The following is a 20,041-nucleotide window of genomic DNA, read 5'->3' as shown; positions in this document are numbered from 1 at the left end:
TATACCTAACCATTGTTATGAATTGCTTAGCCATGTCTGAGTAGTTCGCTTGATCAAATAGTTGAGCTTACATTATCATGCATGCAACTCATTAGGCATCTATAAGATTATAATTCCAACTTTCCTGAATAAAAACCCTAAGTCTAGCTATTTCCTTTTTAAGCACCAAAACCTCAAAACTTGCTATTGAACAAATACTTGTTCAATATAAAACTGCAATTACATTCAAAACTCTTTAAAACATTTTGCTTAACAAATCATATTAGAATCTCTATGGTTCCCTAGATCCCTGTGAATTCGATCCCTAAAAACTACAACTCGACCTCTTATTTGAGAGAGTATAAATCACTCCTTAGGGTACTTTGAGTGGTATCATAAGATAACCAGCTTGGACAAGAGGGAAAGAGGAAGTATTCCAATACATATAACCTCCCTTAAGAAAAAGGGAAATATTCTATTATCTAAAGATATAATAAATATTTCCAAATCCAAAGAGAGAGGCACGACCTCCACTATAAATATAGGTTTCTAAACGTAAAGAAAGGGGTCCACAACGTCCATGACAAGAGCTCATCAACTCTACAGCCGCCAAGGCAAGGTTTCGCACCTAGAAGACCTTCTTCTTCGACGGGCCTATGATAGGCAGATCCCGGCGATTACAATCAAACAGATGAAGATATATGCTCACTGCAGCACGTCTACAACTCTCCTTACTGGCTCAGGCCACGATCACCAGCTCATCAGCAGGGTCCCTCCATGCTCACTGAAGCACCTCGACACATCATGCTCACTGCAGCATATCGACAGGTCTACCATCTGTTCCGGCCCTGTGCCCTCTAGAACAAATAGCTCCTACCCACTATAGAGCCATGTGCCCCAAGGCTACGTGCCCATTAGGCCATGTGCCCACTAGAGCCTCGTGCCCATTAGGCCATGTGCCCACTAGAGCCCCGTGGGTCCCTAGGCCACATGCCTCCATTAGGCTATGTGCCTCCATCAGGCTACATGCCTCCATCAGGCTACATGACTCCATCAGGCTCCGTGCCCATCTAGGCTCTGTGCCTCCATATACATGAACTACGAACGGCTTGATTCCTCACTGAAGGGTACGTAGGCAATCCCTACTGAAGGATGCAGCTATAAAGCCAAACACCTTCCACCGTTCCGCACCTAGACACTCAGGGACCGCCCCTAATGGTCGGAACCATCAACTACAGATCAGGAGGCACCCAAGGACCGACCCTGGTAGTCGGAACCATCGATCATAGATCAAGAAGACCCTGGAATCTTCACTATCGGTAGGCGGCCCCCGCCTAACGACCAATCTCCCTTGCTGCAACAAAGGCACCGACGACATATACTGGCCCATACCCATATGGCAGTATCCTAAGAGCAGGATCTCCTGGGTTATCAACTATCAAAGCAGGAGAATACCCTCAACGACGCGTCTCCTTCCTCCTATCATTCCGTAGAGCTGAGCACAGATCGCTTGTACACAAAAATACCCTAACAGCAGTAGCGAAGCTTATAATGGGAGTTCCTCGACGATTTCGATAGGTGACCTTTCTGGTGAGCAGGGAAGCTTTGCGTCATAGTCGTGTTTGGGGTAAGCCTTCCCTTTTTATCCGGTAAGACTTTGTCTCGTTTATTTTTGACAAAGATTTTTCCAGGGAACGTGGCGAGGCTCTCGGTATCATTGTCTATGATGAGTATCAGAAGGCTATAGCGCAGAAGCAGCGTCTTTCTTACACTCCTTTGCCAAGACTAGCAAGGGCTGCTTTATCATCTAATGGCCTGTCTTCCACCTCATTGACAAGTGCTGAGGTTATGCCTAACCGTGACCCTTCGGTGGATGCTCACCGGAGATTGATCGGCGATGTATTCCTTCTTCGTAGCCAGGTGCAGGACATTATGGCTCGCCGGGATCTACTAGGTCAGCAAGTGAAAGCCTCGGCTAGATGGGAGCTCATGAAGGAATGGCTGGAGAATCGTGTGGAACATTGGAATCCGGAAGAAGAGTGTCGGCATCATCTGTTCCTATCCGGAGGAATCAACCATAAGTCGGGGAGCTTCTCTCAGGCTGCAACCCCTAGATCCGTTGTAGGGTCGCGATTTCCGGAGGAGCCTTCTTTCTGAATGATTCTTTTCTTTATCTTTTGAGACTCTGGTTTTGTTGCTTTTTGAATAAAGGCTTTTTGTAGCCTGTGAGAACCGAAATTCACACCGTCGAGTTTTGTTAATCGGAGGAAGGCCAAGTTAACCTAGCCTTCCCTGAAGGTCCCGGTTATCTGCTGGGCCACGCATAACACAATCAATATGAAAGATTCGAAAGTAATAAATCGTAAAAGAGCGAAAAGAGAACAAAGAGGTCTTATTTCCGAATTCGCGTTTGAGCGTGAACAACAGGTAAGATCATAGACCACGAGAGCTGTCGGTATGTTCGCTAGTCTACCACCCAAGTTCTAACCTAGTCGAGTCGCAGTTCGGTAGTAAAAACGGAAAAATGCCTAAATTGCTCTAAGTATTAAGTTTGCTCTTAGAATGCCCCCCTCTTCTCTTCGTCCTAGGTCCTCCTTATATACTCCTCCTTAGGTTGGTTTACCTCTTCTCGGGCCGGATTTGTCGCGAAGCGGGCTTTTCCATATTTCCTTCTTCTTTGTGATTATCTTCGGAAATTTGATATTTTTCTCTTCCCGCGGAAGCGATAAACCGTCATACCAGTTTTTAGGTTCAAGTTTTTTTGGGACCAAAGATGGGCCGTTGTCGGCAACTCGGACCCTCTTTGGGCCGTATCGAGACTTAAGCATTTTTCCAATTTTACTCGCGAAGTAGCCGTTGGTATAGGCATGGTTCTTCCAACGGAACCCTTTTTCTTCGCATAGCCGAGGCAGTTGGTGTTAAGTTAACCGTAACCTGCTCTATTACGAAGAATAGGAAAATGTTCAAGAGACATAACCTTTCCAACTTCCCGAATACTTTCGACGATGTTTTTTAGACGGAACATTGGTGTCGTATCCACGGACCCGAAGACTGAGTTACGGAAACTTCGGACGAAGATGCATGGTTATGGGATGGGACCGGGTTCGGAATGTTCCATGGAGAATTGGCCGCGCTCACCGGCGAGCCGACCGGCAACACTGTCATGCTCGCTGGGCGAGCTGGCCCGTGTCACGGCCGAGCTCGCCGGCGAGTCGACCAGTAACACGGCTGTGCTCGCCGGGCGAGCTGGCTCGTGTCGCGGCCGAGCTTGCCAGCGAGTCTACCGGCAACACTGCCGTGCTCGCTGGGCGAGCTGGCCCGTGTCACGGCTTAGATCGCCGGCGACTCGACGGCAACACAATCGTGCTCGCCGGGCGAGCTGGCTTGTGTCGCGGCCGAGCTCACCGGGCGATCCGTTTTGGCTGTTCGTTTCCTCGGCTTTTGAAGTTTTGACCGAGATTCGGTTTTTCTAAGGACTTTCGGACTTCGATTCCGTCGTGACCGATTTTGACCCCAACATAGCCCCCTTTGATTTTATGAATAATGATGCTTCGTAGTTTTTCCCCTTTATTCACTCCTTCATGTTGCTTCGCATGCTCCTGATAGTAGTGTTTTGCATGTTTCTTCTTGAGAAGATATCCTTCCGACTGTTTCCCGATCGAGGTGGGACTTGGCAGTCCATGGTCCCTCTCATTTTGTAGGTTGAATAGTAGTATCCCAGGATATGGGCTATAAATCCGGAGGTTTTGAGCTAAAATATGAACTCTTGGAGTCGTGCGATTGTTCTTGTAATCCGGAGGTTACGTGAGGAATCGGGGGTCGTCTGAGGACCCGGAGGTTGTGGAGGAGCCCAAAGGTTCTCCCTTAGATCCTGAGATAATATTCGGGACCCGGAGGTTTTCCTAGACCTTAAGGTCTTATTTGGGACCCGGATGTCCTTCGTTAGATCCTGGGATCATAACTGGAGCCCGGAGGCGGTATAGGAACCCGAAGATTCTTTGATAGATCCGGAGATCATAGTTGGAACCCGGAGGTTTTTGAGATCGTGATTGGACCCTGAGGTCGTGTAAGAGTACATGGTTTTCCCCTAGATCCGGAGATCGTATCGGGACCCTGATGTTTGTATTTGGACCCTGAGGTCGCATGGGAACCCGGAGGTTCTTAGGGATGTGATGACCTTGATGCGCCCTAGGATGCACAGGGGTTCTATCCTCTTTCTAAAATCATATAAAGGCCTCTGAGGCCGTATAAGAACCCGGAGGTTTCTTCCTTAGATCTGGAGATCTTTGACTGGAATCCGGAGGTCCTGTGAAGTTATAATGACCACGATGCGCCTTAGGCTGCACAAGGGTTCTAGCTTCTTTTTTATCTTTGGAACCATGAGGCCACATAGGAACCCAGAGGTTCTTCCTTTGATCCTGAGATGCTATAAGGGAACCCGAAGGCTATAAGGGAACCCGGAGGTTCTTCCTCAGATTTTATACATAGGGCCCGAAATCTTATGGGGAACCTTGGGTTTCCTCTTTAGATCGGGGGCATGCATAAGGGCCCAGAGTTCCTTGGGAACCCGGAATAATTGGCTTTTCGCAGGGACGGTACTCCGCCTTCCTAGGCAAGGCTACTACCGGTACCTGTTTGGATTTCACATTGAAGCTGGCCACTATCGAGTTCCTATGCTGTATTCTACTTCTGCAGGAAGTCACTGACAGGCTTAGAGGGTGCTAGTGTGGGTGTTATGACCCAAGTGCCAGGCTTTGCTGCTTTCCACGTCGGGAGAAGCATGATTTTGATTCCTCCCTGTATTTCACAGCACTTTTTCAATAAATATATATAATGTGTGCCCTCTATAGTGTAGCTCGTAGCGTTTTAATACAAGTACTTTTCACATTGGTACTCTAGGGACCCCGATGCGCCTTAGGCTGCCCAGGTTTTTTGGTTGTTTTGTCGCTGAGAACTGTAAAGGAGGCTATGGACCTGGAGGGTAAGTTGATATACCACTGCAGAGTGGGTTCGGTCAGGGTGGAGCCGAAACCTTTGCACATGGTAGCTTCGCGTGACCCCTTTGGGAGTGCTTCGGCGAGCATCCTTTGTCTGTATTGGGCGACGTGGTCGTTCGGATTAGTGGTGCCGTCGTACGCCTTTATGCTGGGGAAAGAGAACTTCCAGGGCATCTCGATCAAGGTGATCTCATCCGTGAAAGGAGTATCGGCATAGGATTCGGGGTTGCTCTTCCGGATGGGGGGAGCTACCCCCGGGAGTCTCTTTACCATGGACTGCATGGCGTCGAGCCTATCAGAGAACATATCGGGGTTGCTCTTCCGGATGGGGGGAGCTACCCCCGGGAGTCTCTCTACCATGGACTGCATGGCGTCGAGCCTATTGGAGAACATCTGGTGAAGGTGAGCGATCATAGGAGACTCCGTTCTCGCTGCTCTGTCTGATGCTTCCTTATCTGGCTCGGGTTCTGAGTCACTGTCCTCCACATCGTAGGTCTTAGCATCCTTGGCCTTTTCTTGCGTAGATGCGTCTCCTCCCGGCGCCGTAGTTGGGAGGTTCGCGCCTGTCCCGGAGTTGGGTGTTTCCAGAGTCGGCATAGGGCGAACCTGAGTCCGGAATCGATGCTTCTTGCTGCTTGCCGCGTTAAGGGCTTGGTTCTCGTCTCGGAGGGTAAAATTCTCCGATTCGAGCTAGCTGAGCTTCTCGGCGCTCTGCTCCAGTTGCTTGAAGTGCTCGTTGAGCTTTTCCTTCAGGATCTGGAACTCCGAGGAATGCTCGGGATTGGTCTCTTCCCGAGTTTGATGCAACCCGGTTACTTGACCTTGCAGATCGTCGATTTTCCTATGGAGTTCGGCTTCTCTCTGGGTAGCTCGTCATGCTCGTCCACCGCCATTATCTCGTAGTTTAGATTACTCCCCTCCTTCTAGCGCCAAATTGTTAGGGGATTTTTGTGTATGATCTTTGTGAGTACCACAGAACGGTGGACTAGGCTAGTATTTGTATTGATTTGCAAGTAAGAATGTAGAAAGAGACGTTTTATTAGATCAAAGAGCTGGAACTACAACATTTATGAGTAAGAAACCTAGTTCTAGCCGCCTAGTTCTAATCTCTAAGTCTCGAAGTGTCGATCCCATGCGGGCCGCTCTAAAACTGCAACAATTTTGAGTAAGAACCCTAGTTCTAGCGGGCCTTAGTCGGTTGGAGTAGGCTAAACTCTTCCACATTCGGAAATATGGAAGGTTCTCCTTATCGGAAGTTTTCCATTTCCTATAGGAAGGGGGCGATCCTGGTACCGGGCCCGGAAAAGTCCTTAGCGGGGAACCGGGGTTCCTTCTAGCGGGGATCCTGGGAACCGGGGTTCGTTCCAGCGGGGATCCAGAGGCCGGTGTCCTGCCTGGGATCTGGAGGAATTCAAGACCTGAGTTCGATGACGAAATCGGGAAATAACCTGTGCACTCAAGCCAACTGCAGTTGCTCATTCTCTGCAGGCTTCCCTTAGGCAGGACATCGCTCCAGTAGTCCTCCGAGCCCGGGTTCCACTCAGATGGGAAGCTTTGGGCTTCTGACGATGTCTTGGAGACGGTGGAGCCTGGAGCTCTGATGTTTCCTGAGGAGGAACTGGCGTAGGAGCAGGCCTTAATGCTGGCGCGAATAGGGAGATTCCTGATAGAGTTTGGGGTTCCTTAGAGTCTTTTAGTCCTCGTTTATGACGAAAAAGGGGACGGTTATGATAAAGCCTCGAAATTCGCTCCCTCGCGTGGCGTCCTCCTTGTGGTGCGTGGGAATCTCCCTAGGGTTTACTACCCTTCTTTCTGCTTCTTGCCGCCTAGCGGCTTCCAACTTTCCTATTCTCTCTCTTTCTCCGTGGTCTTCATTCGCTCAAGCTCATTTCTCCATTTTCAGGTTTTATCTCCTTCTCACTCTCTCTTTTCTCTCGACCTCTTTCCTCTAGATTCTCCTTTTAGACCTCCAGGATGAAATCCAAACCCGATCTTGCCCTAGACTCTTCTTCTATAGGTGGTAGGGTTAGGTCAAAGAAGCAGAGATCGGGTGCCGGTCTTTCAGAATCGATGGACTCCTCCGGTTCTTCGCTAGATCTTACCGCGGAAGTTGAAAATCCTAGCCGCGACGTCGTCGACCTTGCTCCTCCGTCCGCAGAGGTAGGTGAGTTTCCTCCGGTGGGCCCTCTTTCGTCGATAGGAGTGGACGAAGTTGCGAACTGGCGAGCGAAGTATCATCTTTCCGATGACGTTGTCATTAGGATTCCGGGTCCTATAGACAGAGTTTCGGACTTCGAGGTTGACGGGGTCCCGGTGTATAAAGGGTTTTTTGAGTCGGGCTTTAGAGATCGAGTTCTTTTGCTGGTGGCGAAGGTGTTGGAGGCGCTGGAGATCTCTCTTGGTCAGCTGAATCCCCCTTCTTAAAGGACTTTGATAGCTTTGCCGAACTTAGGAGATCATGAAGGTCTCAGTATCGGGGTCGCCGAGGTTCTGTATTCATATGCTATTACCCAACTGAACGGTGGTGAACGGAGATACCACCTGCATCATTGCGGCGAAGAGCTTCCAGATCAGGAAATTACGAAGAAAGATAGAAAGCGCGTCCCGGCTTTCGATGGTCGCTCGACTGAGAAGTTTGCTTTCATGTATCTCCCGGGTTTCTCCACTGTTTGGTGCACAGCTAGTGGGTAATAAGAGTCTTGAGGGTGATGATTGTATCACGAGTCTAATGTTTCTTGTGTGGATCCATCTTTGGGAGAGAAGACAATCAAGTAGGTACTTGAACTCCCCCATCGAGCGTCGCCAGGTCTCTTTTCTTGTGAGCAAAGAAGCCTTGGAGCGTTGCTGCATCTGGGGTAAGCTCCGATCTCTCTTTTTGTTTACTGCAAACAATTCGCTGAGATGTATTAGCGCCATGCTTCAGGTAATTGTGGGAACCGAAATTCGCACTGTCGATTTTCGTTTAAATTAGGAAAGTTAGGAAAACCCTAATTTCCCAGAGGTCCCGGATATCTGTTAAACCACACACCAAGCAATCAGAACACGCGATTAAAGACCAAAAGAAATAAGAAATCGTAAAAGAGAGCAAAAGGAGTTTTATTCCGAATCCGCGTATGAGCGTTACAACAAGGTAGAAGCCTTGGCTACGAAAGCTACCGGCGAGATTCCTAGTTCTAACAACCGAAGTCTACAAAACCTAGTTGAGTCGCAGCTCGAAATAACAAAAACGAAAAGTTGCCTAATTGCTCTAAGTGCTAAGTTTGCTCTGAAAAAAATCCTCCCTTGCCTCTCGCCTAGGACATCTTATATACTGGGTCCAAGGTCGGTTTACGTTTTCTTCTTCTGCCCTTAAGCCGCCATAGAATAAAAATGGAGATATTCCATTTTTTCCAATCTTCGTAATTATCTTCAAAATTTCGTATTTATCCGCGGAAACTTGACATTTATCTTCCCTTACGAACCAAGCGTAAACCGACATGCAGTTTACAGGCTGTTGGTTAAGAAATCGTAAGTTGGGCCTCGAGTCATGTCTTAGGTCCCTTTGGGCCGTCTTCCGACTCGAAGCGTTTATTACGGCTTCTTTCGATAAAGAATGAACTTTCCGCGGTTTTTACGGTAAAGTTTGGTTGATAACTTAGAAATGGCGGGGAATGTGAGATGGGTTCGCTACGGTATTCGGGAGGTAGCATCGAAGGGTAAACGAGAATGAATGGACTGATGTCGGATCGACTTTTCAAAAGAGCTCGGTCGCTATGTAGCGACCGAACTTTGGTTCGAGCTCGGTCGCTACGTAGCGACCGAGCAAACCCTTGAGCTCGGTCGCCACGTAGCGACCGAGCGAGTGCTTGGTCACTAAGTAGCGACCGAGCTTTGGCTCGAGCCCGGTCGCTATGTAGCGACCGCGCTTCGGCTCGAGCCCGGTCGCTACGTAGCGACCGAGCGAGCATAGCGACCAAGCTTTTTGGCTCGAGCTCGGAACATATTTTCGGTTGCTGCGTAGCGACCCTCTTCGAGCTCTTGTCCGATGACTCGCCTTTCTTCCGCAAAGCTTTTCGTAAAGAAGAATCTATTTCGAAGAAGTATTTGTCGAAGAAGGTTTGTACGTTTTCTTCTTCGGAGATTTTGACGTTAACTTCGTTGCAACTGTTTTTGACCCCAACAGTAATATGGCCGGATCCAAGGTGAAGAGGTGCTGGCAGAGTATAAGAGGGCTTTGGAGGTCATGTCGGCGAAGAAAGCTGCGCCTAAGAAGGCTGCCCCTGGTGAGAACGATGTTGAGGTTTTATTCATCAAGAGCAACAAGCGTCAGGCTGCGACTGCTCTAGCCTTTTCTTCTAAAAAGAAGTCTAGGGCTTCGGGATCTACCCCGAGGGTTTCTTCATCATCGTCGAGCGATCCAGCCACGGTTTTGGCCAACCTCAACACTAAGGTGTTCTCTTTGACTCCGGTGATTCTTTGAGATGGGGATTCTTCAGCTTCTATCCAACTCATCTAGAGTGATCTCCTCCAGGTAACACGCTGCCCTCCTCTTAACTTCTTCTAGTATCTCGTTTTCTCTCGCTAACGATCGATTTGTTTTTGCAGGCGATGTCTCAGCTGTTCCATCATGGTGAGAGGATGGGTGATCATGCTTCTCTCAAAGCTGACCTAGCTGAGTTGACTTTCCAGCTACGTGAGGACAAGGACAACGTCCTCGCCAAGGAGAAGGACAACGTCCTTGCCAAGGAGAAGGACAACGTCCTCGCCAAGGAGGAGGAGATCAAAGCCCTGAGGCTTAAGGTGAGGAACCAAGATGAAGCTGGGGCACTGGCTGCAGCGGAGAACATGTCCCTAAGGGAGCAGTTGGAGCAGAGGGAGGAGGAGGTATGCGACCTGAGATGCGCCGGAAAGACCTTTGATGGTGAGAAGACTATGGCGTTGAGCGGCGCCATAGTGGTGGCTCGCTGGGAATTGATGAGGGAGTGGCTCAACAATCAGACGGACAGCTGGGATCTCGATGGTGCGCTGAAGCAATACAAGATGGTGAAAACCTCTGAAGCTGAGTTCCAGGGGCTCCCTGCGCCTACCTTCGAGGGAGAGCCATCGATCCTTAGCGGGACTGAGACTGAGAAGACTCCGGAGCCCGTCACCGACGATCCTCCTGCCTCCTGACCCTTATCTGAACTTTTCAACCCCTTACGGGTTTCTTTTGTGTTGTATATGCCCTCTGCGAGTGTTTAAAACTCATATTCAGGCCTTCGTGCCTTTTGCTTTAGTTTGTAAAAAATTTGGCCCTGCTGCGGCCTTTCTTTTTTCTCTTTAAAGAACGCCTTCGGATTTTCAATTTTGTTCTAGCTTCTGCGTAGTGGACCCTTTCCGCCATGCACTAGTTTTGTTTCCAAAGCGGGACCTTCGTTGATGATTTCTTTTCTTGAGAGATAGTAGGGTGCGTTCTTCAGAATCGGAGACTTAGGAGTTGGGACTCCGGGGAACAGATCATAGGTCTATTTTGAGATAACGGGGTTGCCCCGGACCAGGAAGCTTCGTGCGGTCGTCTCTTTTTTAGGAATCCGGAGATTATTGATGGGCCGGAAAAAATGGGCTCTGAACCCGGAGGTTTAGAATACGGACTCTTGTAGTCTAGATACCGCTCTTGTAATCCGGAGATTATGTGGATGTTCGAGGGTCGTTTGGGAACTTGGAGGTCGAGGAGGTTGAGCAGGGGCTATCTTTGGATTCTTAGATCTTGTTTGGGACCCGAAGGTTCCTGTCAGACCACGAGGTCTTTTATCTGGGACCCGGGGGTCTTTTCTCTAGGTCCTGGGATCGAGACTGGGGCCCGGAGATTCTCTGATTAGATCCGGAGATCGTGGTTGGAACCCGGAGGTTTCTGTGATTGGACCCGAAGGTCGTATGAGAATACATGGTTTTTCCCTTAGATCCGGAGATCGTATCGGGACCCTGGTGTATTTGGACCCTGAGGTCGTGTGGGAACCCGGAGATCCTTTAGGGATGTAGCGACCCCGATGTGCCCTAGGTTCTATCCTTTTTTCTAGGATCGTATTAGGCCTTTGAGGCCATGTTGGAACCCGGAGGTTTGGATCCGGAGATCGCTGGTTGGAACCCAGAGGTTCTTTGAAGTTGTAATGACCCCGATGCGCCCTAGGCTGCACAGAGGTTCTGACTTCTTTTATCTTTGGAACCCTGAGGCCACATAGGAACCCGGAGGTTCTTCCTTTGATCCTGAGTTTCTTTGAATGGAACCCGGAGGCTACGGGGGAACCTGGAGGTTCTTCCTTAGATTTTATGCGTAGGACCCATAATCATTTGGGGAACCTTGGGTTTCCTTTTTTGATCGGGGGCTCGCATAAGGACCCGGAGTTCCTTGGGAACCCGAAATGTTTTGTTTTTCACAGGGACCGTACTCCGCATTCCTAGGCAAGACTACTACCGGTACCTATTTGGATTTCGTATTCTACCGCTCGGAAGCTGGCCACTATCGAGTTCCTATGTTGTATTCTACTTCTGCAGAAAGTCACTGACAGGCTTAGAGGGTGCTGGTGTGGGTAATATGACCTAAGTGCAAGGCTTACGCTGCATTCCACGTCTGGAGAAGCATGATTTAGATTGCTCCTTGTATTTCACAGTACTTTTGCAATGAGTATATACCATGTGTTCCATGTATCGTGTAGCTCGTAGCGTTTTAATACGAGTACTTTTCACATTGCTACTCTGGGGACCCCGATGCGCCTTAGGCTGCACAGGGGTTTTAGGTAGTTTTTACAGCATACTCAGGCTTGCGCATACCCATTCCTGCTTTATGTCTCATACCCATTTTGATTCTTTGTGGGCATGCCACTGTGGTCATTCCCCCTTTAAGTATAATGATTTCCCCTCTACTTTTATCGTCGGAACTATTTTATTATAAGCTTTATCCGGAAACGTTTAGCATACATAAGAGTAGGAAATCATAATGCTTAAATAGTGTATAGTAGTATAGAAATCATGGTCCGGAGACCGTATTAAAAACGATAGGCTTTGAGGTGCAGGGCGTTCCAGATGTTGGGTTGTATTTTACCTTTGCTATCTTGCAGCCTGTAGGCGCCTGCTCTCCGCACCTCGATGACCTTATAGGGTCTTTCCCACCCTGGGGTTAGTTTCACCGTCGTTTTTTCTGCTCGTTGTAGAACCCAGTCCCCTTGCTGGAAGGTTCTGGTTCTGACTTTCTTGTTGTACGTCGTGGCGACGTCTTCCAGGTAGGACCAGTTTCTCAGTCGAGGGGCCTCTCTTATTTCGTCGAGCAGGTCGAGGCTTAGCACCATCAGCTCGTTATTCTCCTCCTGAGAGGTAGATCCGGAGACCGTTGTTCTTATGTGCATCTTTGTAGGTAAAATGGCCTCAGAGCCGTAGACTAGCGAGTAGGGGGTTTCCCATGTTACTATTTTAGGAGTGGTCCGGTAGGCCCAGAGGACTCCTTATAGTTCTTCCGCCCACTTCCCGTGAGAGCCCTCCAGTCTCTTTTAAAGCATATTGACCACTATTTTTCTCGTGGACTCGGCTTGTCCGCTAAAATAGGGGTGTCTGGGTGTGGCGAAAGTTAGTTTTATGCCACAGTCCCTGCAGAACTCCTTGAAGTTTTGGCTCGTGAACTGCGGTCCATTATCGGTGACAATCTCGTGGGGGACCCTGAAGCGAGTGATTACGTAGGTCCACAGGAACTTGCGGACCTGGAGATCTATTATGCGGCTGAGCTCTTCTGCTTCAACCCACTTGGAGAAGTAGTCAGTGGCTATCAGAAGGAAGACTTTCTGCCCCAGCGCCATAGGGAATTTCCCTACTATATCCATGCCATTTTCTGAAGGGCCATGGTGAGCTTATTGACTTGAGGTTCTTAAAAGCGGGGGAAGCTTGGAGACTAGAGCGTACCTTTGGCATTGGTCACAGTGCTTGGCTTGTCTGTCGGCATCGGCGGCCATTGTGGGCCAATAGTAACCGGCCCTTCTGGCTCTGAGCACCAGGCTTTGACCGCTAGAGTGGGATCCACAATCTCCTTCATGTAGTTCTACAAGGATTCTAGCGGCCTCTCGGGGTGTGACACACCTCAGATACGGTGTCCTGACTAGGGTGAGTGTGTTTGTGTCTTGCATTCAGTCTAGATGTGTGTCGCGTGGAGGTTAGAGGTAGAGCTCCAGTGGTGGAGAGACCTACCCTCCACGGCTTGTCACGTGAAGTGGGTCACACCCATGGATAAGCGCTGCATGACGATGCAGCCCGTGTTCGATTGGGAGAAGCCTAATTCCCGGAGTGATGTTTTCCGATCATGTGACTTGTGTGTTTGTGGTCGGGAGTGTTCAGGGTGGAGAGGTGAAGGGCTCCGTGGTGTGAAGGGATCCCGGGATGTGTAGCTTAGCTCCATCCTTTGAGTGTTTTATTTTATTTTTAGTGTAGTCGAGTCTAGGATCAAATCTAGATTGTCGTAGAGTTTGTGTCTAGGGTCTCGGGGTGAGATTGGGGTGTAGAGTTAGTTGCACTGCATTCATGTGTAGAGTAGTTGCATTGCATTCATGTTTAAGTTATTGCATTGCTTAGTTGTTGCATGTTTATTTTTCCGCATTGCTTGCTTGTTTGTTATTGCTTGTGTTTTTGCAAAGGGAAAAGGGGTCGTTGTTATTTTGTTTAGGAACTCATTGAGTTATCTATGATTGCTCACTCCCCCTTTACTTTGCAGGTAACCTTAGAGGGTCGGGCGTTAGCGGGGTGCGGGGGACGAGGCCAGCGTAGTTTTCCAGTGTTGTTTGCAAGGAGCAAGATGTTTATGTTTTCTCTCGTTTTGATTTTCATGGGTACCCGTTTGACTCGTTATTTTCTCTTTGTTATTGTATTTGAAAACATTAGTCCAGTTTCCGACACTGTAAAAGAAATGAAAGTATGTTTTATTTAATAAAATCCCCGTTGAACGCTGATATATAGTTTTGTCCGAACTTAACACAACTCTCATCCGAGGTACGGGTTGGCAAGACTTAGGCCGAGGGTCGAGAGAGACGGTATCGTGGTCAGACTGGTCGAGACTTTGAAATATGTTTGGAGTCTTGGTCGGACTGACTGCGGTGCTCGTAAACCTTGTGGCGCTTCCGGGACGTTCCAGGGTTAGTCCGACCTAGGACGGTGTGGGAGTGTTACAACTTCCTGTTCTTTTTCTTGACCACGACGACGTTGGCTAGCCATTCCGGATATTGCACCTCACGAATGAACCCCGCGCCGAGCAGGCTTTTGACTTCGTTGTCGATGATCGCATCCCTTTCGGGAGCAAACTTCCTTCTCTTTTGTCTGACGGGTTGATGTAGGGGATCCACCTGCAGCTTTTGCATGATGACCTCCGGATCGATCCCAGGCATAACTGCAAGGGACCAAGCGAAGCAGTCGGAGTTAGACCTGAGGAAGTCTATCAATCTTCTCCTCAACCCTTCGGTCAGCTTGGAGCCGATCTTGAGATGTCGGGTCTGATCTCCTTTGGTTAATGGCACGTCGTCCATTTCCTCTACCTCCGGTTCCTCGGTGTGATGAGCCGGAGGCTTACTCTATAATTACTATAAGACCTTGGTCTTTCCCTTCAGGGTAGTCTAGTAGCAGGAGTGGGAATACTCATGATCTCCTCTGATCGCCTTTATGCCCAGGGTGTAGGGAATTTCACCTTCTGGTGAAGAGTCAAAGGGACGGCTCCCATGCCATGAATCCAAGGCCGTCCTAGGATCATATTGTAGGACGAGTCACAGTCAACAACGAGAAACTTGGTTAACATGTCGATCCCTTCAGCGTATACGGGAAGGGTCACCTCTCCAGCGGTTTGTTTGACTTCTCCGCTGAACCCTATAAGCGGGGTTATCCTCCGAGTTAGAGCGCTTTCCTCCAACCCCAGATCCTTGTATGCGGCCTGGAAGATAATGTTGCCGGAGCTTCCATTGTCTACCAGTATCCTTTTCACCAGGCATTTCACTACAGTGAAAGATATGACCAGGGCGTCATGATGTGGGGTGAGAACTTTCTCCTGCTCCTTGGCCGTGAAACTTATTTCGTCTGTGCCTAGAAGCAGGCGTTTTGGCTTGGCTGCCTCTAGGCCGTGCTTGGCGTTCCAGTTGCTTTTCTTCGCGGCTGCATGGCTTATCCCGCTGATCTCCGAACCGCCCGATATTACATGAATCACTCGATCCGGTCGAGGTGGCGAGACAAGAGCAGCTTCAGTGGGCTTTCCCGTTGTCTCCTTGCTTAGATGGACCTTGGCCTTCTCGGAAAGGAACACCCTGAGGTGTCCTTTCTTAAGTAGTTCATTGACCTCGATCTTTAGTGCGACACAGTCCTCTGTTTTGTGACCGTGGTCTCGGTGGAAGTCGCACCAGAAACCAAGGTTCCAGAAAGAGTCGGGTGCTTTCATCTTCTCAGGTCACTTAACCTGTTGGCCCATCTGCCTCAGAACATTGATCAGCTCCGGCCTTGAGACGGAGAGGTGAGAGATGTCTGGCCATGTGGACACTGCCATCCCTTCTGCCTTCTCGATCGGTCGGTTTTGGTATCTGCCCCAGTTTCGATTTCCGGAGTCTCTGGCTGGTCTTTGAGAGGGTTTCTCATCTTGCTCGGTTCGGTCTGACCTGATCGTCTTGGGATCTTGCTTTTGTTGCACCTTAGCGCGGCTGGCGACTTCTTCCTCCCATTTTACCTGCGCCCAGGCTCGAGATAGGACGTCTTCCACGGTTTTGCACTGGTATTTGGTTCACTCCTTATAGAGGTCCCCATCGTGGAGCAGGCCTCTCTTGAAGGCGGATATAGCAGTGGGGATGCTGCATTCAGGAATAGCCACCTTCTCTTGATTGAAGCGGACTATGTAGCCTCGTAGGGGTTCCGCCCGGTGCGGGAGGATTTCGTAGAGGCCATCAGAGGTTTTCTCCAGGTCCCTGCTGCTGGCGAATTGTTCCACGAATTTATCGCTGAGAACCGCGAAGGAGGCTATGGACCTGGAGGGTAGGTTGATGTACCATTGCAGAGCGGGTCCGGTCAGGGTGGAGCCGAACCCTTTGCACATGGTCTCTTCGCGCGACTCCTTTGTGAGTGCTACGGCCAGCATCCTTTGTCTGTATTGGGCGACGTGGTCGTCCGGATCAGTGGTGTCGTCATACGCCTTTATGCTAGGGAAGGAGAACTTCCTGGGCATCTCGATCAACGTGATCTCATCCGTGTAAGGAGTATCGGCATAAGAATCGGGGCTGCTCTTCCGGATGGGGGGAGCTACTCTGGGAGCCTCTCTACCATGGACTGCATGTCATCGAGTGTAACACCCCCGAACCGTCCTAGGCATAGGTTGACCCACCGGCCGACAATCAAACAAGAATATGACCGACGGACGACCAAAACCAAGGGTTGGAGATGAAAGGCCAACCGGCCAGCCAACAATCAAACAAGAACATGACTGACCGTCCAACCCAACACCATGGTCCGGAAGCGCTACATGATGGGCTAGGGACAATCCGGTCAGAGTCATAAAATTTACTCTACGACCTAGACCAGTTCGTCCATTAACACGTCCTGCTGACTTAAGGCTGAAGTCTTTGCAACCCTTACCCAAAGTTAACGGTTCCGTTAGATCAAGGCCTAAGGCTTTTCAACCCGTACAAAGACCTAACGTTGTGTTGGTTCGGACTAAACCAATATCATTTAGACCCGTTAATTTTTAAATTCAATTCTATGTCTTTTAAGAACATTTAAATATTTTAGGGATCCCAAATCCAAATAAAACGCAACGGAAACATAAAATGTTTTAAGAATCAAACTGTAGCCAAATGCACTGCAAATCTACTCCGATGGCCTATACGTCCAATCCTCTACAACCTGGTCTCCTGGAAAAAGGACAATGAGAGTTGGGTGAGTAACATAAGGTCACTCAGTGAGCTGGCTACCTCAACCCAAAAACTATCTAGCCTAAGTGCAATAAACAAAGCTTAAGGCTAACCCCCTAAACAACACCGACTAAGGTATGCTCATCCTTAATCTAATAATAATAACCTTGGCCACACGGCCAACTACTAAAACGGATCCCTAACAATTCTAACAATCATGACTCGATTAGAGATAACACCATATCTCGGTGCTAATACTGACTCGAGGGTTCCACAACCCCCAACACAACACAATAAGACTAACTCGAAACAATAAACTTCGACGACACAACACTCTAACTTGGGCCCTGGTGACTTCGTGTTCATCCTCTCTATCGGCAATATCCTATCCCCCTACCACAAAGGCAAGAAGAAAGAACTTTCAACCGACCGCGGCCCACAGTCCTTCGGGTCACCGCGCGATAGCCCACATTCCTTCGGGTCACTGCCACATTACGCCGTCGTGTAATACTCAGCCATAGGACATGAACCCGTTCGTCTGAGTCTTCCCGATCAAGCGAATAAGGGGTTTCCTTAAACCCGCAGGATACGACGGTGAGGAAACACTAATCACCCCTCAACATGCCTAGCTCTATCTCTAGGAAAGACCTAAGAGACAAGACTCTTTTTCCAAAACTAAACAAAACTTTTAAGGAGTCTACGACATTAACCACCAGTACTAGTAGCCCGGCCTATGTGGCATAGGACTCATAGTACTAAACAATACAAACTAGGATATCAGCCTATATGGCCTAACATAATCCTGCACAAACAATAATCTCAACCAGCAATCATCCTAACATCCCTAAGGCATCTCTAAATCATAACTAATCAACCAAGTAATAAATAATCAAGACATGCATATCATCCTTAAGCCAATTTAACTAGGTCATAATTCATCATAATATACCGATTCATGGATAACTATAATCGATCATCTTAGTCCTAGTTCGGTTATTAACTCAGTCTTAATTCCATTCATGTCAGCTTAGCCCGTGCTAAAATGAGTCTGGTTTAATAAATAACCCTAAGGACTCTATCATGCAACAGCTTGAGCATTCTACTCTATATGAATACTCGATCTTCCCTAAGTTCCAAGTGGAACTCAAACAAACCAACTCACAATGTTCTAGAAGCTTGTCGATCGGAGAGAGCTTAGCCAAAACCCAATGCTGACATCTCGAATGGGCTGGAATGGACCGTTCTGAACTTGGATAGAGCCTCCTCTAGCCTCTGGACGATTTCCTCGGACTTCAGGTAGATTAACTGATCTCGAAAATGCTCTAAAACCCTCGAAATAGCTCCAAACCTTTTACTTTCTTTTTCTACTTCTCTCTCTCTCTAAGCCACGCCTTTAAGTGGTTTGGTATGAATGCAAATGAGCATGGGAGCTGAGTATATATAGAAGACACCGGCCAGTAATATCGCACCACCTGAGCGACTGTGTGTCAGCCCGCATGCTTCCGGTCGCATGCGCGGCGACACAATCTGCACACATGTCGTGAGGCATGTCTCACAAATATGCAAGAGGACACCACTCACGTCCAGATGGCTTTCTGCATGGCTGGAGTGCATGCGTCGCGACACACCGGCCTCTGCATGTTGGTTCGCATGCGCAGATCGCAGGTATTGCGACACCTCGAGCTACGACTTGTCAAGCTACATGTTCAGCACCCATGCATGTCTACACCTCCTCCTTGTGTTGACACTCAGCTTCTGATGTGATAGACAGAACGTCCTAGCCATATGCATAGAGACACCTCAAGTTTCTTGGTCGGTTTACGCGATTTTTGACCCTTCCGGCATATTTTCGACCCCCGATCAATCCCGAATATTTTTCCACTCTCGTTCTGATGAGCTAAATATTCTTAATAGACTCTAAAATATTTCTGACCTTGATGAAAAATATTTCCCAAGCCTCCGTCTTCCTTGAAAAGTTTCGTAATACCGAAATTAGGATTTTTACCCAATTTTGAGTTTTCCCGTCGTGCTTCGATCCCGTCCTGCTTACTTCCTGTCGTGCTTAAGTTCGGTCCTGTTTCCCACTTATGTTGTCTCTGAATTAATATTACACTGATACAAAGTTTAGCGGATTACTTCGTGGTTAAGAAACGCTGTGCTTTCGGAAAAGTCGTGCTTCTAAAACGTCGTGCTTCCAAAATTGTGTTGCTTCTGAAACGTCCGTCTTATCAATCTAAGACATCTTCTAACTATGGTCGAGCAGCTTATTCGACTCATAGTTTACTTACGATAAATTCTTCGACCACCTCGTTCTTCGAAATTTCTCGATCGATCCTTATCGCCCGTGATTCGACAACCAAGTTGATGTTCGACCAACTTTCTATTTTCTTCGAATCGTGTCAAGTTTTATGTGATCAAAACTCAACATTCCTCCTGATACTTAGACTTCTAAATGCTCGGCTCCAGATTCTGATCTTTACGAAAAGCTTTGCGGAAGAAACGCGAGTTATCGGACAAGAGCTCGAAGAGGGTCGCTACGCAGCAACCGAACGCAAGTTCCGCTCGGTCGCTACGTAGCGACCGAGCTCGAGCCAAAGGTCGGTCGCTACGTTGCGACCGGGATCGAGCAAGAGCTCGGTCGCTACGTAGCGACCAAGCTCGAGCCAAAGCTCGGTCGCTACGTAGCTACGTAGCGACCGAGCTCGAGCCAAAGTTCGATCGCTACGTAGCGACCGAGCTCTTCCGAAACGTTGATACGGCATTAGTCCATGCATTCTCGTCTACCCTTCGATGCTATCTCCCAAAGACCGTAGCGAACCCATTTCACGATTCCCCGCCATTTAAAGTTATCGATCAAACTTTACCGTAAAAACAGCAGAAAGTTCGTTCTTTATCGAAAGAAGCCGTAATAAACGCTTCAAGTCGGAAGACGGCCCAAAGGGACCTAAGACATGACTCGAGGCCCAACTTACGATTTCTTAACCAACAGCCCGTAAGACGCATGACGGTTTACGCTTGGTTCGCAAGGAAAGATAAATGTCAAGTTTCCGCTGATAAATACGAAATTTTGAAGATAATTACGAAGATCGGAAAAAAATGGAATAACTCCATTTTTATGCTATGGCAACTTAAGGGCAGAAGGGGAAAAGCGTAAACTGACCTTGGAGCCAGTATATAAGGAGTCCTAGGCGAGAGGCATGG

At 48.6% G+C, this 20,041-nt stretch overlaps 1 protein-coding gene across 1 annotated transcript; it reads right to left on the bottom strand.

Annotated features, from left to right (window-relative positions):
- Window positions 1-12,475: 12,475 nt before the first annotated feature.
- On the bottom strand, window positions 12,476-12,921 carry LOC106314629. Its single transcript, XM_013752472.1, has 2 exons — window positions 12,882-12,921; window positions 12,476-12,810 (listed from the first exon to the last, which is right to left on the bottom strand). The coding sequence occupies exons 1-2, from the start codon at window positions 12,919-12,921 to the stop codon at window positions 12,476-12,478; spliced, it is 375 nt and encodes a 124-aa protein (XP_013607926.1).
- Between the last annotated feature and the right edge of the window lie 7,120 nt (window positions 12,922-20,041).

This window comes from Brassica oleracea, chromosome C9 (assembly GCF_000695525.1).
Source record: "Brassica oleracea var. oleracea cultivar TO1000 chromosome C9, BOL, whole genome shotgun sequence".
NCBI lineage: Eukaryota > Viridiplantae > Streptophyta > Magnoliopsida > Brassicales > Brassicaceae > Brassica > Brassica oleracea.
This window is presented reverse-complemented; position numbering and strand designations above follow the sequence as displayed.